Source organism: Gobio gobio, assembly GCF_949357685.1.
Source record: "Gobio gobio genome assembly, chromosome: 23".
Classification (NCBI taxonomy): Eukaryota; Metazoa; Chordata; class Actinopteri; order Cypriniformes; family Gobionidae; genus Gobio; species Gobio gobio.
Window position 1 is genome coordinate 29463597 of NC_137119.1, and position 27379 is coordinate 29490975.

Genomic DNA, 27379 nt, shown 5'->3' on the forward strand with positions numbered 1-27379 from the left:
TAAAAACCTAAATTCAATCTGTCCATCATATAAAGCGATTGAGCCTATTCAGAAAATGTAGACTAAACCACTCAATTCATATGGATTAGTTTTACGATCTCTTTATGAACTTTATGAAGAGAGTATTTGCGTGGATTGTCAATGGAGGGACAGAAATCTCTCTGATTTTATTAAAAAATATATTTTGTATATATATATATCATTTGTATTTGGAAAATTAGCAAAGATGACATGAGGGAGAGTTTATGATGACAGAATTTAAATTTTTTTGGCTGAACTAACCCTTTTTTTTTTTTTTTACATATTTTGAAAAAGGTCTCTTGCTTACCTATGCTCACCAGGGTTGCATTTATTAGATGCAAAATATTTTAAAAACAGTAATATTGTGAGAAATTATTACAATTTAAAAGAACTTTTAATATACCTTCAAATGTAATCTATTCCTGTGATGCAAAGTGTCACACGATCCTTCAGAAATCATTCTAAAATGCTGATTTTGTGATTTAACCCAAAAACATTAACTTTTGACCGGTAGTGCACATTTGATCAGTTTATGCATTCCCTGGGAATTGAACAAATGACCTTGATGTTGCCAACGCCATGCTCTACTGTTTGAGCTGCAGTAATTGCATATAAAAACAGTCTGGTATTCTAATTATATTGTAACTTGATTATATTATTTGTGATATCATGGTTATAGTTTACTGTAAATAAAAAAAACAATGAGCATAGAGCAGAGATACAAAATTAATGTGGACAGAATAGCTCTGATAATTTGGTCTGCCAAGAATTTGATGGGAAATGACATCATGTTGAAATCTCAGACTTCTGAATCTATACACTTTGGTATCATGTTGAATCTGAGCACACATCTCTCTAGAGGAGACATGCGATGAAGAGATACATCTGAGAAACCTCAATTTATGAGAAATCTTCATTTGTTATCAATTTAATCTCAGTGTGGTCAGATGCAATTGAAATATGGCATATATACAGTAAAATGTGCCTTTTCTTTTCTATGGGTACTCTATATTGCAGTATACTGGGTGATTTCCACCCACTATTAGCTCCAACAAAAACTAAGAGCTTTGAGTCACATGATTGCTGGATCTTTATTTAGAGCACTCCTCTCTGTATAGCTCTCTCTTTCCCTCTCTCTCTCCTGCTCTTTGGTTTGATCATATACAGTAATAGCTGTGCAATCAATTGCTGAGATTTATTAGTTTTATCTGTAGCATACTGGACATTATAAGGGCACATGAATTAAAAAATACAACACTGACTGGCTCTTACCCCCTCTGTAGTTCCTGTGATAACATGAAGTCCATCATATGTGGATTTGATGTACATTCCCTTAAGATTTAAGAGACAAAGGAAAAAAGATAAAAGACTATAATGAATTATCGCCATTTCTTCCTCTTTCTGTCTCTGCAAAACCATTCTAGTTTATTCATGTGCAAATAGAGAAGTGAAATTACTTTTAATAAAAGAGATTTTTGATCACATATCAACACAAGCATGCATACATACACACATATTCGCTCATTAGGACAAAGATCAGTGTTGGGGAAATCACTTATAATTACTATTAGTTAAGCTGAGTGTCATATAAGCTACCCAAAGCTACACTGCTGTAACTGTGAGCTATACTGCTAACAAAAACTACATTAAAGCCTTTAAAGTGGAAATATCTTTAAAATAGTACCATTGAAAAGTTGGGTTCGGTAAGATTTTTTTTTAATGTTTTTGAAAGACGTCTCTTATGCTCATCAAGGCAGTATTTATTTGATTTAAAACAATATAGTGCGACCAGTAACAGTGAACTTTTTAGTTTGTTCCTGTGTCGGCAAAGCTGAATTTTCAGCATCATTACGCCAGTCTTCAGTGTCACATGATCCTTCAGAAATCATTCTAATATGATGATTTGCTGCTCAAGAAACATTTCCTATAATTATTATTAATGTGGAAATGTGTTGAAAATACTTTTGTTGAAATCAGGACTCGTTTGGATGAATAGAAAGAATAGAAATCTTTTGTAACATTATCAATATCTTTACTGTCAATTTTGACCAATTGAATGCATCTTTGCTGAATAAAAGTATAAAAAAAATTCTATAAAAACAAAATCTTACAGACCCCAAACTTTTGAATGGTAGAGAATATAATATATTAACAATATTTTATATTAAATAATGATAGTATTTAATATGTAAACAAATGATCAGATAATCTGATTTATATTTACAATATATCAATCACAAATTAGGGTGACATCATTAACATGAAGTTATGAACAAATACATTTACATTACATTTCTAATCAAACAAAAAAAAAAACTACAATAAATGAAATAACTGAATTAAAAACAGTGACAAACAGCAGTAATTAGAACAGCGGTCAGTAGCAAAGTATAAATGTATGATCTTACCAGACCCTCTGTAGGTTTAATATTAGCCAGTTGAACCACCTCCAGATGTGCCGACTGGGAGACCAGGGGGTCTGACGACAGTGAGATGATGTGGTCACACACTCCAGATAATGTCTTGCACTTCAGAAAGAGAAAAAGAGTGAGCATATAAAGTCCTTTCTGCACTGGGCGATCAATTATTAGATATAACTCAGTCTCATAAATATGATAATATTTAGGTTTAACGTCCCATGACCACAGAATGCATCTTTAGAAGTCAATGTTTTTGGGGCACAGTTTTAATAAACTGGTGCAGTTCTGAAGCCATTTCCATTGGGAAGGACTTTGTTATGCCTAAAAAGACTAAGGGCCCTTTCATAAACCTGGTGCAATGCGACGCCAAGCGCGACGCAAGTTTTGCTAGTTTCAGCACGACGCAGTTTTCATTTTCACGTCGAGTGCCCACATTGTTAAAACATCAAATGCACTCATGCCCATCTGTTCGCCCATGGTCGTGCTTGTCTGAAAATGAGGTGTGTTCACTTGCATTACTATTTTGAGGCAACTGAAAACGATTGCGCCATTGACCAACAAAAACCTAGTCAACAGCGCAGTATTATTTTGTGTTATTTAAAGGGCGCATTAGTAATAATAATTTGTTACATATATAGCACTTTTCTAGGCACTCAAAGCGCTTTTCATAGAAGGGGGGAATCTCCTCATCCACCACCAATGTGCAGCATCCACCTGGATGATGCGACGGCAGCCATATTGTGCCAGAATGCCCACCACACACCAGCTGATTGGTGGAGAGGAGACTGAGAAATGAAGCCAATCGTCCAATCGTATATATATATATATATATATATATATATATATATATATATATATATATATATATATATATATATATATATATATATATATATATATATATATATATATATATATATATATATATATATATATATATATATATATGTATATATTAGGGCTGTCAAAAGATTAATCGCATCCAAAATAAAAGCTTGTGTTTACATAATATATGTGCGTGTACTCTGTTAATTATTATTTACATATAAATACACACACAAGCATGTATATATTTAAGAAAAAAGTATTATTTTTATATATAAAACATTTATATTTATATATATTATAGATTATATAAATGTATATACAGTATATACATGCAAATATTTCTTAAATATATACATGAATGTGTGTGTATTTATATATAAATAATAATTAACAGAGTACACACACATATATTATGTAAACACAAACTTTTATTTTGGATGCGATTAATCGCAATTAATCTTATGACAGCCCTAATATATATATATATATATATATATATATATATATATATATATATATATATATATATATATATATATATATATATATATATATATATATATATATATATATATATATATATATATATATGGGGATGATTAGGAGTCTATGATGGACAAAGGCCAATGGGCAAATTGATTTTTAATGACCACAGAGAGTCAGTACCTCAGTTTAACGTCTCATCCGAAGGACGTTGCTTGTTACAGTATAGTGTCCCCATCACTATACTGGGGTGTTAGGACCCTCAGGTGAGCACCTCCTGCTGGCCTCACTAACACCTCTACCAGCAGCAACTTGGTCTCCCATCCAGGTACTGACCAGGCTCCGCCCTGCTTAGCTCTAGTGGGAAACCAGTCTTGGGCTAAAAGGTGATATGGCTGCTGGCTACAATATAGATATATGTAAAGTATAGTATATTTAGTATACTAATATAGTAAAACCCCAAATCAGAAAAAGTTGGGACAGTATGGAAAACGCAACAAAAAAAAAAAAAAGTGATTTCTAAATTTACTTTGACTTGTATTTCATTGCAGACAATATGAACACAAAATATTTCATGTTTTGTCTGGTCAACTTCATGTCATTTGTAAATATGCATCCTTTCCTGTCATTCAGACCTGCAACACATTTAAAAAAAAAGTTGGGACAGGAGCAATTTAGGGCTAGTAATGAGGTAAAATGGTTAAATAATGATGTGATTTGAAACAGGTGATGTCAACAGGTGATTGTAATTATGATTTGGTACAAAAGCAGCATCCAAGAAAGGTCTAATCCTTTAGGAGCAAAGATGGGCCGAGGATCGCCAGTTTGCCAACAAATACGTGAGAAAATTATTGAAATGTTTAAAAACAATGTACCTCAAAGAAAGATAGGAAGAGATTTGGATATTTCACATTCAACAGTGCATAACATAATTAAAAGATTCAAGGAATCTGGAGGAATTTCAGTGCGTAAAGGACAAGGGCGCAAGCCTAAGCTGAACAACCGTGATCTCCGATCCCTCAGGCGGCACTGCATCAAGAATCGTCATTCATCTATAAGCGATATCACCACATGGGCTCAGGACTACTTTGGCAAACCTTTGTCAAGTACCACAATACGTAGTTACACCCACAAATGCCAGTTAAAACTGTACTGTGCCAAAAGGAAGCCCTATGTTAACAGTGTCCAGAAGCGCCGTCGACTTCTCTGGGCTCGGAGGCATCTGGGATGGACCATCACACAGTGGAAACGTGTACTGTGGTAAGATGAATCAGTATTTCAGGTATTTTTTTGGGACGAATGGACACTGTGTGCTCTGGACCAAAGAAGAAAAGGATCATCCAGACTGTTACCAGCAACAAGTCCAAAAGCCAGGGTTTGTCATGGTATGGGGTTGTGTCAGTGCCCTTGGCAAAGGTAACTTGCACTTCTGTGAAGGCACCGTTAATGCTGAAAAGTACATAGAGATTTTGGAGCATAATATGCTGCCTTCAAGAAGACATCTTTTCCAGGGACGTCCATGCATATTTCAACAAGACATTACAAAACCACATTCTGCACACATTACAAAGTCCTGGCTGCGGAGGAAGAGGGTACGGGTACTTGACTGGCCTGCCTGCAGTCCCGACCTGTCTCCAATAGAGAATGTGTGGCGCATTTTGAAGCGTAAAATGCGACAACGAAGACCCCGTACTGTTGCCCACCTTAAGACTTGTTTGCAGGAAGAATGGGACAAAATTACACCTGAAACACTTCATCACTTGGTGTCTTCCGTCCCTAAACGTCTTTTAAGTGTTGTGAAAAGGAATGGCAACATTACAAAGTGGTAAATGCTTTACTGTCCCAACTTTTTTTTTAAATGTGTTGCAGGTCTGAATGACAGGAAAGGATGCATATTTACAAATGACATGAAGTTGACCAGACAAAACATGAAATATTTTTGTTCATATTGTCTGCAATGAAATACAAGTCAAAGTAAATGTAGAAATCACTTCTTTTTTTTTTTTTTTTTTTCGTTTTCCATACTGTCCCAACTTTTTCTGATTTGGGGTTGTAATATGTGCCTATAGGCGAGTGCACAATGCGTTTACACTCTGCTTATCACTTATCACTCTGCTTATCACACACACATATCTATATATCTATCTATCCATCCATCCATCCATCCATCTATCTATATTGTAGCAACCATCTAGCATCTAAATCTCTATCTAAAGTACCTATATTTACCTAGTGCCACGTTGAAAGGCACACTGTCAGGAAGGTATGATACTAATTGCTACTATGATACTAAAAAGTGCACTTCTCTGCTTAGCATTTCTGTAGGTATATTGCAGAATTACATTTGCTTATTAGGGTCCTGTAGCACTTTAATTCACTTTGTTTTATGGTTTCATCTCTCGCTCTACTTCTGCTTTCATCTGGTGTCATTGCTGTGTTTGTTTCTCCTCCTACAGTCAGTAACTGAGGTGGGGTTGTGCTGGAAAATGAAATCTGCTGCAAGCAGGCGCAATGTGAAGGTATTTATAGCTGTGGGACTCAGTGAGAATGACAGCTGTGCCCAGCCCAGCAGTCTGTGGCGACAACAGGACCTGCCACACACACTGCTGTGTGCTAGTGTGTGTGAGACGGGAATCTCACAAAGAGCCTTGATGTGGGTCTCCTGTGACTGCAAAGGGAACTTCACCTCAGGGCCTGAAGTAGCATAATACATGTTCACTAAATGATGTCCACAGGTCATGTTACCTCACGATTCTACAGTAACAAATGTAAAACACTGACATGAAGAATCACATCTTGTACGAATCATAAAAGCCATCCCTAAAATTTATTTCAATGTTAAATTAAAATGCTGAGATCCCTTCATGAAAAAAAAAAACCTTCATGGAATTTGTGAAAGAATTTGAATCAGTTATTGTAACAATATAGCCTTATATAATTGATAAATGATGACTCAAATGAATCAGTTTTATTTTTAAATGTCTATTCCCATCACTAAGTGGTCAAAAAATCAGTTAAGAGTTTACATTTTACTGATAATTTGATTTGGAAAAGGTTCTGTATTAATTGGCAGTAGAGCTGTTAACCCTAACCCTCACCCTTAATATAATATAATATAATATAATATAATATAATATAATATAATATAATATAATATAATATAATATAATATAATATAATATAATATAATATAATATAATATAATATAATATAATATAATATAATATAATATAATATAATAAATATAATATAATATAATATAATATAATATAATTAATATAATATAATATAATATAATATAATATAATATAATATTTAAAGAGGCCTTAAAATTATTATTTTCTTGAAAAAATAAGAGTAACAGCACCAAACTAAAACATGCATTTGTAACCATGAGAAATAGTGTTATTTAATGTAATACTTTATATATTACTAGAACTATAGAATATTTTTCAAATATTGTGCTGAATGTTGTCTCAAACGAATCAGCTTTTTGAATGCACTACATTTAATATGCCTATTCACATCACAGTGTGGTTATAAAATCAGTCAGGCATTACATTTTGTCTACCACACAGAAATAACAGGCAGATAGAGTATGAGCATCCTCATGGTTCTTCTTGTAAATGAAGAAATGGGGGCAGAGCTCACAGGAGAAACATTAGAGCTCATTATCAGCCTCATATTGCAGCATAAGAAAGAAGAGAAATACTTACCACATGGAGGATCTTGTTTTCAGTTTCATAGACGGTGCAGTCCTGCGAAGAGGAGAAGTGAGATATTACTGTCATTTTAAACAGTTTAGGCCTCTCACATACAAACTCACCCACACAGAGCGCTTGAGAAAACATTTACTGAGCAAAATATCTCTGCAGATGGGTTAATCTTCCAAACAGCTGGGTCACTGTGTTCAGAAATGTCTCTGTCTCTCTCTCTCAGATGCTGATCTAATGTAGGAAGGTTGAACAGAGGAGAGCCCCGGGCTCAATTTAACATTCAGGCTCTGATGGAGACATTTCAAGGAGCTCCTGAGGTTCCCGCTGGGGGTCGGGACTGCTGTGAAAGTTCATGGAAAAATAGCAAATCTGCCATGTGAGTGTTTGTGCAGGTGTCATATACAGTGCAGTAAGACCTACATGGAGTGTATATATACACATACAACTCTGGAAAAAATTAAGAAACCACTTAACATTGATTTCTCAATGTTAAAGCTGCAGTCCGTAAGTTTTGCCTCTGTGTCGCCATCTCTGTTTGAAACCTGCAATTGCGGTTATTTGCGGAGTTATCTGTATGTGAGTTGTGCGTCTGCGCGGCTCCTCGGCGCGGATGAATCAAATGTTTTGAGGAGTTTGTGCGGCTTGCTGTCAGTCACCGCACCGGTGTGGACACTGTACTTCAGAATCACAGATTCTACATCTTGGAGTATAACCTAAATAAGGTGATTAAATCTAAAGATCGCTCATATAACATTATTATTATTGTTATACTTTGTTCTCAAATTGTTAATGATTAGCATTGCGTGACTACGTGTATTTAGTGTTTATTAGCGTTACCTGTAGATTTCAATTTCCATACAGTCTAATCTTTAGCTTTTGACTACCGATCTCCAGTTGTCACTGATGATGTCCTTTAGGCCTTTCTGGATTACAATCTGCCATAAAAAGGATAAGTTTAATTACTCCAGCTGCTGTGAGAAAAGGCTATAAATGATCTGCTGAAGAACATGCGGTATACATGCTCCTCACTAGCTGGACTCTTTCTTTATGTATACAGACGTGACGTAATGACGCAAAGACATACTTGAATTCCCCGTGTTAACCCGCCATACCACTCTAATTATAACACATTATTACAAGTTTACCATTGTGAATGGGGCTATAAGGAGATTGTTTTGAATACTGGCTTGTTTTGTACTTTATCAAAAACTTATTTTGGGTTATTTTTAACCAGAAAAGGTTACGAACTGCAGCTTTAAGATTTCTTAATTTGAATAGGGTATTTTACAATAGTATAACAATTTTAAGAAAATCCATTGAAAAGAATGAGGTATTTTATAATAACTATACTACAGTTCACTTCTTCTTCTTTTCCTTTCGGCTGTTCCCTTCAGGGGTCGCTACAACGAATCATCTGCCTCCATCTAGCCCTATCCCCTGCATCCTCTTCTCTCAGACTGACTACCTTCATGTCCTCCTTCACTGCATCCATAAACCTCCTCTTTGGTCTTCCTCTCGACCTCCTGCCTGGCAGCTCTAAGCTCAGCATCCTTTTACCAATATATTCACTGTCCAAACCATCTCAACCTGGCCTCTCTAACTTTGTCTCCAAAACATCTCACATGTGCTGTCCCTCTGATGTACTCATTCCTGATCCAATCCATCCTCGTCACTCCCAAAGAGAACCTCAACATCTTCAGCTCTGCTAGCTCTTCCTCCTGTCTTTTCCCCAGTGCAACTGTCTCCAAACCATACAACATCGCTGGTCTCACTACTGTCCTGTACACCTTTCCTTTCATTCTTGCTGGTACTCTTTTATCACACAACAGACCTGACACTTTTCTCCACTCATTCCAACCTGCCTGCACAGGCTTCTTCACTTCTTTTCCACACTCCCCATTGCTCTGGACTGTTGACCCTAAGTATTTAAAATCCTGCACCTTCTTTACCTCTTCTCTCTGTAACCTCACTGTTCCACTCTCATTCACACACATGTATTCTGTCTTGCTGCGACTAACCTTCCTTCCTCTTCTCTCCAGAGCAAACCTCCACCTCTCTAGACTTTCCTCCACCTGCTCCCTGCTCTCACTACAGATCACAATGTCATCCGCAAACATCATAGTCCATGGAGATTACTGTCTGACCTCATCTGTCAGCCTGTCCATCACCACCGCAAACAAGAAGGGGCTCAGAGCCGATCCTTGATGCAGTCCCACCTTTACCGTGAAGTCCTCTGTCTCACCTAAGGCACACCTTCCCACTGTCCTTCTGCTCTCATACATATCCTGCACCACTCTAACATACTTCTCAGCCACTCCAGACCTCCTCATACAATACCACAGCTCCTCTCTTGGCACCCATATGCTTTCTCTAAATCTACAAAGGCACAATGCAGCTCTTTCTGACCCTCTCTGTACTTCTCCATAAACATTCTCAAAGCAAATAATGCATCTGTGGTGCTCTTTCTTGGCATGAAACCATACTGCTGCTCACAATGTTCACTTCTCCCCTTAGCCTTGCTTCCACTTCTCTTTCCCATAATTTCATTGTATTAAACACCAAATCAGCATATTAGAAGGATTTCTGAAGGATCATGTGACTCAGCTTTGAAAATTCAGCTTTGATATCACAGCAATAAATTACATTTTTAAATATATTACAATAGAAAATGGTTATTTTAAACTTTAATCATATTTTACAAAATTACTGTTTTTACTGTACTTTTGATCAAATAAATGCAGTATCATAGATTAGGATCTCTGTTGAGCATAAGAGACTTAAAAAATCTTACTGACCAAAAATGACATCATGAGCGTGCAATGGTTCAATACAAAAATCTTAATCAATTATGTAATTGATAGAGATCAATTAAATATTTATATAATTATAAAGACCATAATAAATCAATTATTTAAAATCTTTTTAATCAGATGAAGAAAATAAACTTTTGACTCAATAATGCAATGTGCTGTTGTGTAGTGAACTTTGTTGATTATAATGGAAGTGATGCAATTCTACCCCTTTACAGACACCATTTTGACATTTTTACTGAATAAGGCTGTTATGAAGTGCTTTTTTTTCTTGTAGCAGCCAAGAAAGTCATTTAATATTCTTAACAGCCCTTTAAAATTTCATAAATGACCAGTGTATTATATACATCAACCAAATGATGTGATATCGTTTTCTATTCATGGAACAAATGTCCATAATAAAACTTGGAAAAATGACATTGTGGGGACATTTGGTCCATGAAAAGAAAAACAAGACTATAAATCCTTGCTTAGTATATATGGATACATTGAGCATTTATGAAATATTAAAGAAAACGTACTGAAGAAACTGATCTCTGGCCATCAGCCGTCACCATGGCAACACCCACTCTGCTTCCTATATCCATCACTGACCCCCCCCCCCCCCAAACCCAACAATGCCCAGTAGGAGGACATGATTCTCTTTTTCTTTGGTCGTCGAAACTGTATGTCTCAGTTTCTGCAGCATTTCAGTGAGAGAGCTTATTTTTTGTCATCGTCTTTGGTGCTCTCACCTGCACCTCTTCCTTTTCATCACAACAATAAAGTAATAACCAGCCCTCACACCTGAGACTCTCCCACAGCAAAAGCCTTGAGAGAGAGCGAAAGAAAAGAGTGTTCCCGGGAAATGAAACCGCATTGATTCACTTCCCTTTCGAGCACCCCTGAGCATCTCCGTACCTATTCTCCAGTGCTGTCACTCAAGCCATGCATCATCACGCAGAACGCCAGTGTGCATATTTATGTGTCTATGTGTGTGTGTGTGTGTGTGTTCATGTGTGTCATTAGTACTTAAGGTGCATTCTCATGTCACAACATAGTGTTTAAAGATATAGTTCGCATAAAAAGGAAATTGTGTCATAATTTATTCATGCTCATGTTGTTCCAAACCCATGAATTTCTCCTTTTACACAAAAGAAGACTTTTTTTGTAGAAAATGAACCAGGGACTGGAACTGTCGAGCACAGTTAAAGTAACATCACTTTTTAAAAATGTAATAAATTGTGTATATTTTAAATTGTAATATTAAATCACAACATTACTATTTTTACTGTATTTTTGATTAAATAAATGCAGCCTTGGTGAGTATAAGAGACTTAAATAACTAAATCTTACTGACATCAAACTTCTGAACAGTAGTGTAAGTAAGTAAGATCTTGACCAAAAGTTGATACAGCTCCTGATGGAAATAACATCACAACATTTATTTTCATCGAGAGGTGGATAATTTTTTGCACTCTGTAAAGTCTCCTCCAGCACATCCCAAAGACTTTCAATGAATTTAAGGTCTGGACTCAGAGGTGCCAATTTATGTGTGAAAATGATTATTCATAGCCAAGAAATCTAGACGCACCCTAGCGGCAGCAAATGTAATTTGCAGCCAGGGTCGTCTAGCAACTCTCCGTTGGCTTGCGAGCTGGAAAAACCAAACTCTGGTCAGGCCAATCACATCGTGTATAGAGTCGGTGGGCGGGCTTAACCTAATGACGGCAGAGTTGTGGCGGTTCCGCGTGCTACTTGTAAACAAAGAAGCTGGCGAACAGCGGTCTTTCAAATCGGCTTTGGCCGCGACTCTGGAAGACTTGGAGTTAAGCTTTTCTTTGAGAAAAGAACACAGAACGGCACTGAAGTCATTCTTAAGAAAGGAAGATGTGTCCGGAGTTTTGCCGACCGGATAGGCGAAAGTTTAATCAATCAACTAGCTCCGCTTCACCTTCTTAATTGCTCTGGTTGGTTGTAGCGCTATCCTATTGTGTGCAGACTGCAGAGGGAATTTGAAAGACAACCGTTTATCCCGCCCCTCGGCTTGAGCCCTGCCAATGGTGTGTTCCCAGACCCAACATCTTGATGTGGGTCTGGCTTGTCAGGCTAGATTCTTCATGCTCCCTCCCAACCATTCTTTCACAACCATTTTGTCATTGTAATCCTGGAATATGGTCATGAAGTGTCTTCCTACATGGTTGTTTAAGAAATGAGAAGCTAGACACTCCATCAATTAGGGTTAGAATAACTGTAGCCAAACATAAAACATGCTAGAAACATAATAATCACTGCAATAATCATCCACTCATAGACTCTTAAGCATTTGTCTATTTAAATCCAAACAGTGACTTTTTTTGGCCAGTCAGTGTATATATAAATACAATTAAAATAGTAAGCCAAATATCACATCATGAACATATTATGATGTAATGGTCAAAACAAATTGAAATAATTGAAATATATACAGTAGATAAAATTCATAATCAATATGTAACTGATGACTTATACTGACTCAACATATGACTTATATTGGTTCTTATGCAGTAGTTAGCAAGTTGTTAGTAAGTGTGATTAGTAAACAAATCATTCAGATGGACCAAGGAGAGCTCTGTGGATGAATAAATATTTAAATTTTGGTCTGTTTATTAAAAAGCTGTTGCATGGCTTTGGAAGACTTGAAATATATGTGCAGATGGACACTTTTATGGTGCTGTTAGGTTGCTTTTTTCATCGTTTTGGAATCTGGAACAGCTACAGACATTATTAACTTTCATTGTATTGAAAACTTTCATGCTCCATGGAAGAAAGTAAGAATTTTTTGGAACAACAAGAGCAGAAAATAATGATAAATTTTCATTTTTGGATAAACCAGTACTTTGAGAAGACACCACACACATAGTGATAGTGGTATGCCAGCAGGGGGCGCTAATCTATACGGACTATATAAACTATAATTCAATAATGGAGCAATTAGGATTGTGGTCATTAAAGCTTGTTTAGGTGGTTGACTAGCAACTAGTCAGTGCCAGACTACCAGCGACAGGGACCAGGCTAACCATCTTAGTGCCCTGGTGGATAAATCAGATGGTCAAACAGGTTTTTGGAACATGTTAGGCTGGTACAAGATTGTCTACCAGCTCATTCAGGTTCCAACCAGCTGGAAGTCCATCTGGTCAGCTAAACCTATTTGAATTATCTTGGATCAGGTAGAAACCAGCTAGCATGTTCTAAAAACACACCTGCCAAACACACCTTCAGTACTAAAACCATTCAAATGGTTTTATTTGGAAAAAAAATAAAAGATTTTCACCTAATCTCACAAAGGCCGATCTGGGAAAAGGACTTCTGCTGGTCCTGAATGCTCAATACCAGTTGCATTAGTTAAGATTAGACCTAGATCTCTGGCTTCAATGCTGTAATCTCTCCTGGATTAAGAGAGAGTTTGAGTGCAGTGCTCAGGCTGAGCTGGCTGTGACAGATCCATCCATTTAATGCTGCTCTTCCTGGCCATGATCGTCTGACCCTAAAAAAAATAATCTGCTGGGTGTGCAAACACAAACAAACACACACACGCACCCACACACACACACACACAGGTCTGGTTCACTATCTTTTTGGGGACTCTTCATATACGTTCATTGGTTTTATACTGTACAAACTGTATATTCTTTTCCCTTACTAACCCTACCCCTAAACCTACCCATCTCAGAAAACTTTCAGCATTTTTACATTTTCAAAAAAAATCTGTATGATTTATAAACTTGTTTCCTTAATTTAATTCCTAAAAAACAAGTCCCCATGAGTCTGTGTTCATTCAGGTTGAAGTCCCCCTTGGGATAGAAAAACATGAACACACAGCCACGCCATCCTGGCAGATCAGGCTGGGTTTACCCATGCAGTCTAACGCCATCCTGCTCTGCTCAAAAGGACGACATTACCCATTATGCCTTCAGTAACAAATGAGCTATAGTTCTGTAGACATCCTCATAGTGTTTTTTTAAAACTTCTTTATAACATGTGGAAGAATGTAAAAGGAGCAGATATGTGAGAGAGGTTTAAAGGGGGGGTGAAACACTCAGTTTCAGTCAATCTCATGTCAATCTTGAGTGCCTATAGAGTAGGATTGCATCCTTCATATCTCCGAAAAGTCTTTAGTTTTATTATATTTATAAAAGAAAGATAGGCTGTACTGAGTCTTTCCGGAAAAAACAGAGCGGCTGGAGGCGTATCGTGTGGGTGGAGCTAAATGCTCCCTCTTTCAGCATTAGACGAGCTACAAAAGTTGAACTAGGCCTTGTTTATAAACCATCGTCGCCGAAATGCCAGGAACAAACAAAAACACTTGAACAAATCCGTTGCTGCTCCGGAAAAACAATGGGCGTGCATTTGCTCTCTCGCTCTTGTCGCGTACGCACCCTTCCGGGAGCCCGTTCGGTCCGTACAAGGACATTCCGCCCTTGTTGACGTCACTTACCCATACCCATACGTTGGCCCATTATCGAAAAAAACTTTCCGAAACTTATGAGAAACCGGAAGGAGTATTTTTGGTATAGAAATACTCCATCAAACGTCCAACTTTTGTTTTGAAACTTTGTCCATGTTTAGCATGGGAATCCAAGTCTTTACCCGTGTAAAAAGCTCACTATGCATGAACCAATAAAAATGTCATAGTAATTAATATGAGATCGGTGTCAATACAAAGGCATATAACTGTGATTTCTATTTCAAATAAATGCTGTTCTTTCAACAGTATACATCAAATTATCCTTAAAAGTATCATATCTGTATAGATAGATAGTTAGATAGATAGATACATATTTAATTGTGAAAAGTACACTCATTTATTTATTTATTTATTGACATGAAAATATACAGCTGCCTCTATATTTTATGTTTTTAGTCCCTCATCTTCATATTTGGCAAAAAAGAAAAACTCCCTTACTGCACCAAGTCCTTCTCCACAGCTAGACTACAACCATATATGACCTACATCAATATTTCCAAGAATTTCCCCAGCTGAAATGTTGTTTCTATCAGAAGTGTCAATTTCAATGTGTTTGTAGCATCTCATATGAGAGCGTTTGATCTAGTTGGTTTGGTCGATGAATGTCATTACCTGCTGTACTATGGTAGTGAGTTCCAGGCACAGCTGGATCACGTTGTTCCGGGTCATGGAATAATCTGTTACGGCAGCGAACGGTGACCTGCAAAAGAAGTAGCACCTGGAATTAACCGTTAGAATATTCTTAGTGCCAGACCCACAAGATAGACAATTTGAGTGTGTGTGCTTGTAAACTTTAGGTATGTGTTGGTGTGTGCTCTGACATACGTTATCCCTGTTGGTCGTGAATGTACTCCAGACCCAGTTTCTCTCTTTTCTTGTGAGTGACGAAGTGAATGTGGGTCGTGTGTATTGAGGCTGTGTGCTATATATACAGGGCTGTAGGAACATTGGTTCATCGTTTCCATCCTGTCTCTAAATATTCCTCTAAGACCGTTGGGAACACCAACTGACGCCAACCCAGAAGCCCCTCACAATTTATGAAACTCTAACCATCTTTCACCGCTGGGCTAAAAATCGTTTATTCAAAGACCCCACAAGTGCTCTTAAACCACCCGAACACACATTCCTGAGTCAAACCCTCTTTTCTAAACAGGATTTGGGATGCAGCTCTAGGCTAATACCAAATCCCCCTTCAAAACTCCACTCCTAAATGTCAGCGTCTTCGCTTGATTCCCAAATATCACTTTGCAGTATGACGACAGCGTCTGACCCCGGTTCAAGGACACCTGTCAGCAAGCATGGACGCAGTGGACAGACACTTCACGAGGACTGTCTGAAATAAACCTGAGGGGATGGAGAGGGAGAACGGAAGGAGGGGGAGACAAGGAAATGATAGCAATAAGAAAATAAGATTCAAAATTCAAAACCAAGTCATCCGAGCTAGACTGCGAGACACTGAAATCCATTGCAGCTCACTCGATTCTCTCCAGGATTGACTAGACTTCATTACATCCAACCTTTGCTCTTTCGACGCATTTGAGCACAAGACGCCATCTGGACACAAAGGCTCCAGGCTGACAGGAAATCCGTCAGTTGGGTATAAAAGACCACTACCATTTCCTCAAGGCCAGGCCTGAAAGTTTCACCTCGTCCTGCTCCAGTTTTTCGATCAATGCATGAGAGTCTGGGACTGTGCTCTTGTAATTGCTTATGTGCTGCTGTCTATCTTCATTTCAAAGATCCTTTTACACACGGAGAGAGGATCCGAACACTTTCAACTCCTTTCTGAATAAATCAATGAAAACGCATTAGCACTAATAATGTCAGGGCATTTACATTTATGCATTTGGCAGATGCTTTTATCCAAAGCAACTTGCAGTGCATTCAAAGTATACATTTTAGCAGTTCACACATTCCCTGGGAATCAAACACACAACCTTGGCATTGCTAGCGCCGTGCTCTAATGCTTGAGCTACAGAAAAGAGTCAGGAACCTTTATCTAAATATAATGATTACACCATAAAAAGTAAATATGGCTAACTAGTTGGGCACCATCAAGAGATTTGAGGCTGATATTGAGGCTAGATATTTTATTTTATTTCTAGTATGGTTCATTTTTTTTAAATCGGATTAATCAGTACTAAAGGCTTATTTAGGCCAGAATTTGAAGAGGAATGAGTTTGAAAACAGCTGAACTGAGTGCAAGATCAAAAACTATAGACCTCAGTCAGAGTAGATGCCAAATTTAAAGTGGCACAAATGAAAATGAGACTGTGAGGAATGGAAGTACACTGTGTTCAGTGTTCAATGTTGTGCATAGAGATTGAACATTCAGTCTTTTCACAAACTTCAGATGACATTATAAATGTTTCATCGCCTGAATTATCAACAATCAATATGCTGTGTACTATGACTATGATCTATTATGCCTCTTAAAAGGATAGTTCATGCAATGAAAATTATTTTATAAATTACTCACAATTACAAAATTTTGATTAGTTTTAGGATCTCTTCATTAACTTTTTGAAGTGCCAAAGTGTCAGTTTCGTAGCTGACTATATAGAGATACACTCTAAAAAAAAAGGTTCTATATGGCACCAAAAATGGTTCTTGGCTCGTTATCATAGGGGATTCATTTTTAAGTGCTATATAGCACCAATTTTGGTTCTTCAGCGGTTCTTTGACTAAGGGGCTATATAGCACCGCTAACTAAGGTGCTATATAGCACCGCTACCATATACAGAACATGTTAAGATATGGTGCTATATAGCACCAAAAGTGGTTCCTCTATGATTACGAAGAACCATTTTTGGTGCCATATAGAACCTTTTTTTTTTAGAGTGTAGAAAGTTCTCAGATTTCATCAAAATGATCATCATTTGTAGCCTGACATCGTCATACTCAGATTCTAGTCAGAATATGAGTCTGATACTACTCCATTGGGCTGGGATTATGAGGCATGTTTCAACCGAACCAGGAAAGATAATGCCTCTGCACTCAATTGGATAGACCTACAACCAATAAGAGCAACAAAGCGATGCATAGTTGTCACCAGAACTCAACTTCACGCATGCTTGAAGAAGAAGATGAGCGTAAACAATCTTTGCCGGTGTTGTAAAAAAGAATTTAAGGATACACGGAGTACTTACCAAAACGATCATCATTTTTTGAGAGAAATAGTGAAGGCGAATGCATATACGTCACTGTTAATCATCTGTTCATCATCGTATAAAGCCCGCCCTGACAATTTGATTGGTCCGAACAGCTCTTGTCCGAGCATAGTTGCTCCACAACGGATCAAGTCCAGACTGAACTTCCCGACCTCAAATGTTGTGGGCGGGGCTAAGTTCAGCTGGCATCCAGGCAACTTCATTCGTGTTCCAAAGATGAATGAAAGTTTGCGGGTTTGGAACAACATGAGGGTGAGTAATTAACAACAGAATTTTCATTTTTGGGTCAACTAACCCTTTTAAGAGAATGACAAACATGACAGAACTTCTCTTGCATTTCAATAAGCCCCTCCCACATGGAGCTCCACCTAGAGTGAATTACAATGAGGGAAAGCCCACAACAAACCCAACAGAAGCAGCCAGATACCATTAAACGATGATCACGGGCTTGGCAAGTGGCACAGGAGAGCTGGTGTCAGCCTGGATGGATATCAACCAATAACACTTAAGGGACCGAGACTCTCAAGTCAGTCATAATGTCTCTTGGCTTCAGATCCATTCACCTGCGTTAGTGTAACTCTGTTCCTCGCTCTCTCTCTCAGAGTTCCTTCTGTTTTTCTACTATGTCTGCAGGGGAGACGACAGCTCTACTGGGGACTGTTTTGGCAGAGAAGAAAGGACGGGGAGCGTAATTAGGCCATCATTAATGAAAGAGGGGAACGGGGCACCCCTCCCACACGGTGGCCTTGTTCCTACAGTGTGCGTTCCTGATAGTGGATAGTGAAACTCAGAAACATCCCAAACCCAAACACTGACTGGCTATAAGATCACCTTAGTCAGCAAGCTGTGAGCTGGTGTGGATTAGTGCTCTCAGCTTAATCCCATCCTGACAGGGTCAATGTGAACTGTGTGTGATATGGACCATTCTCAGGTCCAGGATCAGAATCAGAAAGTGGGGTCGCGGGTGCCTGGGCAGAGTAATAGAGAGATGGCGTTCTCAGTGGGGTGTAGTTGAGAGGATATCAAACACCGTCTGATGGAAAGGGTCCTACTGTGCGGTGCTGTCCCAGTTCAGAGCTTTAAGCCAGGCTCAGTACCAGAGGGAGCTGGACCGAGTAAAGCAGCTGGCTGCCAAATGGATCATTCAGCACAAACCACCCACTTGATTTACATTTATTGCAAAATTAAAAGGTAGAAATATTGCAGCACTATGGTCTATAACTTAAGTGTCTTATGGGGTGTTAAGATTTGCAGCGACAAAGCAACAAAGTTAAGCAGAATTCAAATGTATGAAAATAAGAAGCAAAGCAGTACAATGAGCACACATTTGTCTACTCTCAGCTCTGTTTAACATACTTTAACATATCAGGTCTCAAAAATATAATTTTTTTCTGCTGGCCAAGTTGAGATTGTTTTATTTCTGTGCCGATATTTTAACTGATCCCAACAAAATAAAGATAAAATTTTTCACCAATTAATTTTTATAATTGTTATAAATAATTATATTTTCCATGAAAGGTTTTTAATTGTACAAAATTCTGTTCACATTTTTGTTTCTTTGCTTTGAAAAATAATTGCAAGTCTATGTTAGCCAGCTAGATAATACTATCTTGGTGAAAAATCAACAGAATTTGCGATAATTTACAAAACATGACAGAAGGTTTAAGTCATAAAAACTGGACGTAAGTGGTTCTCAACCAGGACCCCATCAAGCTTTCAATGGGGCCAAAAGATAACTTTAAATTATTTGAATTACCATTAATTAATATTAGTATTATTATATTAAAACGGGATAAGTAAACCTGAATAAGTTGGCAAAACTCAACAATAGTTAAGGCAATCAGTTACATCACATTTTTAAGTTAAGAAATGTAAAGTTTAAGTAAGCAGAACTTGCAGATTTTTGTTTTGTATTCATATATTTTAATTGCTCAACTTCAAATATTTGAGTAAACTAGTTCCTACAATTAAATTAAAGCTAGTGGAGAAGCTAAGCTAGAGGAAACTTAGCTTTAAGTAGCTTATTCAATAAAAGCTATTGCTTATTGGTAACAAAATGCTTTGATAGCATTAGCATACAAAAAACAAAAACAAAACAGAAACTCTTCTAAACTAACGTAGGAAAAACTACTACCAAAAAAACGTTATATAACACTTAATTTTAGCATTTACTCTCCCTTTTGAGTGCCATGGCAAAGCATGCTGGGAAATAGAAATCCCAGCCCAGTTTTAGTTAACAAGTTCGTCTAAATTAAAAGAAACAAGTTCATAAAACTCAAAACAATGAAACAGATTACTCAAAATGTGTCTGTTTTGTAAACTCAAAAGAAAAAGAAAGTTCTAAATACTCATAACTAATTTGTTTGAGTTGGCTCTATTCAAACCAATTAATTACTTTGAGCATGAGGGTTTACAGTGTAGATATACCCCTGTAAATATTACATTATGAGGAGGGCCTTCAAATATTGTGTTCAAGTCAAAAGGGTTGAGAACCAAGATTGAGAGTCATAGAGGATAAATGGATGTGAAATTATTAATGGCAAAGCCAAATTTCAACAGATTTTTCCTCACATTCAGCACAGAAACAGATTCCATTTGGATTACTTATGAGAAGAAAAGACGGTTTCAAGCAACTCCTGGACAGAAATGTTTCTTTTCTCTCTCGTTCTCTTCCACTCTCTCTGTCTCTGCTCATCAATATATAAAGAAATCAATATCTAAAGACAATCGTACATGAACAGAAGCCATGCGGGTAAAATCTAGACCCGAAAGAAGTGGAAGTTACTGAGAAAGAAAGAGTCTGTGTTATATAAGACCTCTTCACTCATCTGTGTACCTGATTGCTGAGGGGTGGAACACAAATCAACATGATTGAATTTGAGCAGACAAAAGCTGACCTTGCGCACACTAGACAAGAGAGACCTAACTCGCTAACTTCTGCCCACCCTGAAACACAAAGTGTCACTTTAATTCTAAGTGCCCTCCCTTGACTGGAGGGAAGACCGTGCACAAAATGATTTGTACTAAGAGGAAATGTTCCTGGATCAACACCCTCTGTCATTCCTGGAATAACATTTGAGGAATCACAGCCGTATCTCTGAGCCTAAGCCCAAAATGCAGCAATACATATTAAATCCAAACTAATCCATAAACTAATTCGTACAAATAATAAAACTCTCATCATTTCATGATGTACACTACCATTCAAAAGTCTGGGGTCTGTAAGATTTTTTTATGTTTTTGAAAGAAGTCTCTTATGCTCAGCAAGGCTGCATTTATATGATCAAAAATACAGTAAAACGGTTGAAAAAAATGGCAATGCTGAATTTTCAGGAGCCATTATTCAGTCTTCAGTGTTACATGTTTCAAGAAACATTTCTTAATATTTATAAGTTAACAGCTGTGCTGCTTGATATTTTTGTTGAAATCATTATACATTTGATGATTAGAAAGTTTAAAAGAAAGCATGTATTTGAAATAGAAATCTTTTGTAGCATTATAAATGTCTTTGCCACTTTTGATCAATTTAATGCATCCTCGCTGAATAAAGGTATTCATTTCTTTCAAAAAAGAAATCTTACTTACTTGCAGCTCTAGATCTCAAGTCACCAGAACTTTCAGTCAGTTCCTCACGTCACAACAGCATTTATCTGACTATCAGCAACAAAAGATGACAAAAGACCCTGGAGTTCAGGAGAAGACCCTATTAATCTTTAAGGTTATACTTTTTCAACATTTATCTGACATCAAATAACCGCCCATCTCTAATGGAAAGGGCACTGAATTCAGCTATACCCCAACTTGACACATCAATGTGGAATTAGAATACAATTAAGTCGAATATGTGTATATTTATATTAAGTATGTATTAATTCATGTATTGATTCGGTGTGCATGCGGCTCTTAGCAGGACTAACCTATCCAGCCAGGCCAGAAGGCTCTTAGCGGCAGCGATGAGGTCCACCACAGAGGTGAGGAAATCGTTGGGCAGCTTGCGGGTGGTCCGGCCATCATAATGGCCGCTGCGTCTGCGGCCCGTGATGAAGTTCTGCAGGTTTTTGGCGGAGGCATTGAGCTTGTGAGAAAGGGTTTTCAGGTTTTCAGTCTCCAGCCCGTAGTTCTGTCAAACAGAGATAAAGACAATGAAGTGCTTTAGTGACGAATGACTCAATCAGAACATTGCTTTTTGTTTTCTCACTGTTCTGTTCAGTTTCCCATTTTAGATACAAGATTCTCCTCTCTCTGTTTTCAATTTTAGTTGCTTTCTGCATTATTGGCATGACAGAAGTTGTACATTTGCAATTGTGAAAATTGTGCAAGTAAAACTCCTAAAATAAAGGCTTGCCTGAAGAAAAATAAGATTAAATTAATTTAATATAATATTAATTTAATAATACATATTCCACGGTCAACTGTTAGTGGTATTATAACAAAGTGGAAGCAATTGGGAACAACAGCAACACAGCCACGAAGTGGTAGACCACGTAAAATCACTGAGCGGGGTCAGCACATGCTGAGGCGCACAGTGCGCAGAAGTCACCAACTTTCTGCAGAGTCAATAGCTACAGACCTCCAAACTTAGTGTGGCCTTCAGATTAGCTCAAGAACAGTGTGTAGAGAGCTTCATGGAATGGGTTTCCATGACTGAGCAGCTCATCCAAGCCTTATATAACCAAGTGCAATGCAAATCGTTGGATGCAGTGGTGAAAAGCACGCCACCACTGGACTCTAGAGCATTGGAGACGTGTTCTCTGGAGTGACGAATTACGCTTCTCTGTCTGGCAGTCCGATGGAGTCTGGGTCTGGTGGTTGCAGGAGAACGGTACTTGCCTGACTGCATTGTGCTAAGTGGTGAAGGGGAGATTACAGATTAAACTTCCCACACAGCGTGTAAACGAATTCCCTTTCGCGTATTCCAGCACATGAATATTAAGATTGGAAAGGCTAAACTTTCGTGATGATGGAGCACTGACCCGTCAACTCTACGTAGCATAATTTACATTTGTTCACGTTCATGTTGTCACAACATCACATTGTTGAATCCAAAAAATTTACTGGCTAACTGGCGACTGAAACTTACTGTTTAATTTACTTGCCAACACCAATTTTTACTCGCATGTGGCCCTTGGCGAGTATTAATTTTAGGCCCTAATATATATATACACATTTTAAAAGTTGATACTTATTTTAATAGAAAAAAAGCATTAAATATTTTTTATTTATTTAATAAAATTGCCAATCGATTAAGAAGGAATAAATAACTTAATTTGGTAATAGAGAAAAGCACAAAGCACATCACTTACTGGCAGACACATACACAAATACATCTCTCTTTCTCTCTTTCTTTCTCTCTCTCTCTCTCTCTCTCTCTCTCTCTCACTCACTCACTCAAAGATCACTCAGAGATCCCAAATGAATATTCAGCAACAGGGAGAGAGAGAGAGAAAGAGTGAGCGCTTCATATGTAGAGGTGCGTTGAGTGGGTGGAGACAGAACATAAAGTTCAGGGTATGAATAATGCACTGAGAGTCTCTGCTGCCAGCTGATAGGAGCTTACACACGCCATACTCCTCTGTGAGATAATGCAATCAGCTCAGAGAAATCTGCATATCTAAATCTGACAAAAACGTGTCAGAAAAAAGCACACATATTAGTTTTCACATACGCATTTGCATTTACTTCTATAGGCGTCTTTGGCATAGGACGTAAAAAATTTAATTGCAAATGAAATTGTGTTTGTGTTAGAGAGAGGTCGCACCAGGTGCCTTTGGCAGGGTACCAAAGTACCTTGCTCCTGCATAAAGAGTACAGATCAAGGAGCAAAGGCTGATCAAAAGCAGCATTATGCACATACATTCAGGAGCACGAACACACACGTTAGTCCAATAACTTTGCATTATTAGAAGGTGATCAGTGTTCAATTAGATTCTACAATTCTTTCTCCTATCCCATGTTAATAAGCAGAATAACATATTGCTGTATTACTTTTAAAGGCACAATATGTAAGAATTTTTGATTAAAATATATCAAAACTACTAGAACGATGTTATTTTGTTGACTTGTGAACTTGCATTATCCCAAAAGTTTCCACCATTGTTTAAATCCAGAAAACTAATCACTGTTATATAGCTTAACATGGTTAGTCTAATTGTTTGAATGTCTTGTTTTCTTGATTTACCGCAAGCAAGATGTTTGTCCCATCCCTCAGAGACAACACTATTTTGTAAAGTGGCTAACATAGCATAATCAGAAAGAGCTTTATTCGTAGCAACAGTAATACAGCAAATTCTCCACCATACAATATATTTTTAATGCCATTTAGCAACACAAGTCATCCAGCTTTTATTAACATGATATTCTAATATCAATCTTGCTTACTGCAATGTTCAACAAGTGTCTCATACCAGCCACAGAGTTAACGCAAAGAGTAACATTATAACATAACTTTCAACACACTCAAAAGTATTTTTTGTATGATTTTTTTGAACAAGTAAAGCAGTGCTGCGCAACAGACGTACAGACGTAACACAGACGTAATTACATGCAGGTATTGATTATATGTAAAAACATGTATGTACACAATAAGTGCATTGTATCAAATTATTAATTAAAATGTTAGTACAAAGTAGTTAAGGCCACCTAATATAAAGTGGGTCCCTTCAGCGATTAGCATTAAACTTTGTATCAGTAGAAACCCAGTAGTATATTCGAATGATCGTGCTTCCCCCCTTCATATCCCCCTGTGACATGAGATTTATGTATTTTATGTCTGGAAAAAAGCCTCAAATGATGCAAATATCGTCAATTTGCGTCATCTGAGGCTTTTTTGGCCAGAGGCTAGAGACTACAGCCAGTAGTAGGAGTTAGTTCTGCATGTTTTCAACACGCCCATAGGGGTGGGATCTCACTTAAAGAATGTAAATGCGCACGTCGCTCAGGCATTCATAACGGAGCAGTGCGGAGCAACGCGAGTGTTTTCAATGAATTCCTTTGAAAGTTAAGCTTCCATAGGCATGAACTGGTGGGCAAGAGATGCAACCGGTGGGAGTGGAATCATAGGGCAGCGAAGCAAGTGCATTCTGGGAGTTGTTGTCTTTCATCCATATGAGCCAAAAATACTACTACATAAATGACCCAATTTAAATACACATTCATCTTTCCAGCGGTGAAGTACCCCTTTAATCGTAAAATAAACACAAACAACATTCACGTCGTAATCAAGCTACACCTTTGATATTGTTTTGAATAATGACCTCTAGAGGTAAAACTTACATACTGTACATTTAAAGGGGCTATGTAGAATTCAGAAAATTATTAATACATGGAAATTAATAAATTAATTAATAAAAAGCATGCATATATATTATTGCAGTATTAGATGAGGATATGTGTACAATTATTGAATAAAAAAGCGATATATATGTATGTGTGTGTGTGTGTGTGTGTGTGTGTGTGTGTGTGTGTGTGTGTGTGTGTGTGTGTGTGTGTGTGTGTGTGTGTGTGTGTGTGTGTGTGTGTGTGTGTGTGTGTGTGTGTGTGTGTGTGTGTGTGCGTGTACGTGTGAGCATTTATTATGAGTAGTAGTAGTAGTAGTAGTAGTACTATTGTTATTAGTTTTAGTATTGGTATTAGTAAGACTTTTCTCAAGAGTTGGACACAAAATATGTTTATGGCTTAAAAAAACACCATGTCTTAATGGAAATATAGACATGACAATTGCAGAATGGTATCTGTGATGGCTAGGTTTAGGCTCTGAAAATAGAAAATATCATTAATTCAGCATAAACCAACAGAAGTCAATAGAAAGTGACCACCATCATAGAAAAACTTGTGTGTGTGTTAAAGAGTGCATCAATTTCAGTATCTCTTCTCACATCAGCAGGAGATCGATCAGAGTAATGTGCTCCATCTCCGAAAAACAAATCCCACACACGCACTTACAAAGAACAAGAACAGATAATAAACACACCTGGAACACTAAAACAAGCTTGTACAACATACACACAGACTCACAAAAGATACATTATTCATCTTCAGAGAGAGTGGTGGGAGACTTGCACAGAAGATGGGGGGGGGGGGGGGGGGGGGGGCTAAGAATTCTCCATGTTAATCTGTTTAGAAGCTCTCTGCATGAATGCAGCAGAAAACACACACCACAATGACAGAAAGATAAAGGGAGGGGTAGAGCGCGATAAACAAATACGTGAGAGAATGACAGCTTTTGAGAGTTTAGAGAGACGGGAAAGGAGAGAGTGGACTGCTCTGTGTCTCTGAGGTCAATATGCTGTCAAACAATAAAGACTCAACAGTTCTCTGGCTTCCATCAATATTTGTGTGCAAGTTTGTACTGTATCTAAAATGGTTTCAAAGATACCTTACAGTGGGGAAACAGGGCACAGAGTAGACCTCAGTGAACTAATACTGTGCTTGGATGGTAATAAGGATGCTTCATTGTTTCACAGTGATTAAGTCATTTTCTCTGCGGTATGTTTTCATTTTGAATAAGAAAGCTTGAGGCATTTTTCTTTCCTGTACATAAAATCATCATTTAGTATTATCACGAAGGAATGACGGGACTATAAAGGAGGAGAGACGACAGTGAAGGACGAGAGAGGACCAGGCCTGTATTTTAAGTTGTGTTTTGTTTACGTTTTGTCATGTGTGTGCGCTGCAGTCGTCCGTGAGGGGCTGCCACTTTTACTTTCATTTTGTGTTCATTTATTTATATTAAAAGTTGTTGAATGTTCGCCGGTTCCCGCCTCCTTCTTCCCACACGAACTAACATTACTACATATTCCTTAAAATGAAAAAGTGACTTTCAAATTGTACAGTTGAGGCAGCGTTTATGTGAAATCAGAGATGTGAAATCACTTTATGGCTAATTTCATACGCACATGTCTACAGGCTGACATTCAGGCTGTGTAACGTGAATGTCATCAGCTCTGATTTGGGATCAGTGTTCAGAACAGATAGAGAGCACAGCAAAGTCATCTATTTATGATTAACGCTCTCCTAAATGTCAGCGGCACAGGCCAGTGGTTCACAGTCACTCACAAAACCTCACACTCATTATAGTTCACCTTGTGTTAGGAATCTCACAGATCAAACTCTACGCTGAAATTCAATCTCGGGAAAAGGCAACAAGAACAACAACTCTGTTGTCTGTTAGAAAGACAAGACAGGTTGAAGCGAATATGCAAAATGAGTAAAACATAAAAAGGACAAGAACGATAAAGGTTGAGGAGAAACTCAGGATGGGCGGCACGTGAGACGGCTCTCACGGACGCGATAAACATCATCCTGTCGCCTGTTCCCTCCCGTCATGTTGCTGACATTCTGAAAGCGTGGGCTGGCAAGTCATTGTTTTAATACCTCAACTGAGAGATTCAAGAGAGAGTAAGTGGAGGAGAGAGAGAGAGAGAATTAGATGGAAAGCTAGTTATTA

At 37.7% G+C, this 27379-nt stretch overlaps 1 protein-coding gene across 1 annotated transcript in view; it reads right to left on the reverse strand.

Moving 5' to 3' along the window:
• Positions 1-27379, reverse strand: part of cnksr2a (connector enhancer of kinase suppressor of Ras 2a) — a 111794-nt gene that overhangs the window by 48245 nt on the left and 36170 nt on the right. Inside the window, exons 3-7 of the mRNA XM_079806498.1 lie at positions 21852-22054; positions 15377-15482; positions 7469-7510; positions 2430-2549; positions 1294-1353 (exon numbers count right to left, since the gene is read on the reverse strand). Coding sequence (XP_079662624.1) covers positions 1294-1353; positions 2430-2549; positions 7469-7510; positions 15377-15482; positions 21852-22054 — 531 coding nt within the window. The remainder of the gene's footprint in view (positions 1-1293; positions 1354-2429; positions 2550-7468; positions 7511-15376; positions 15483-21851; positions 22055-27379) is intronic.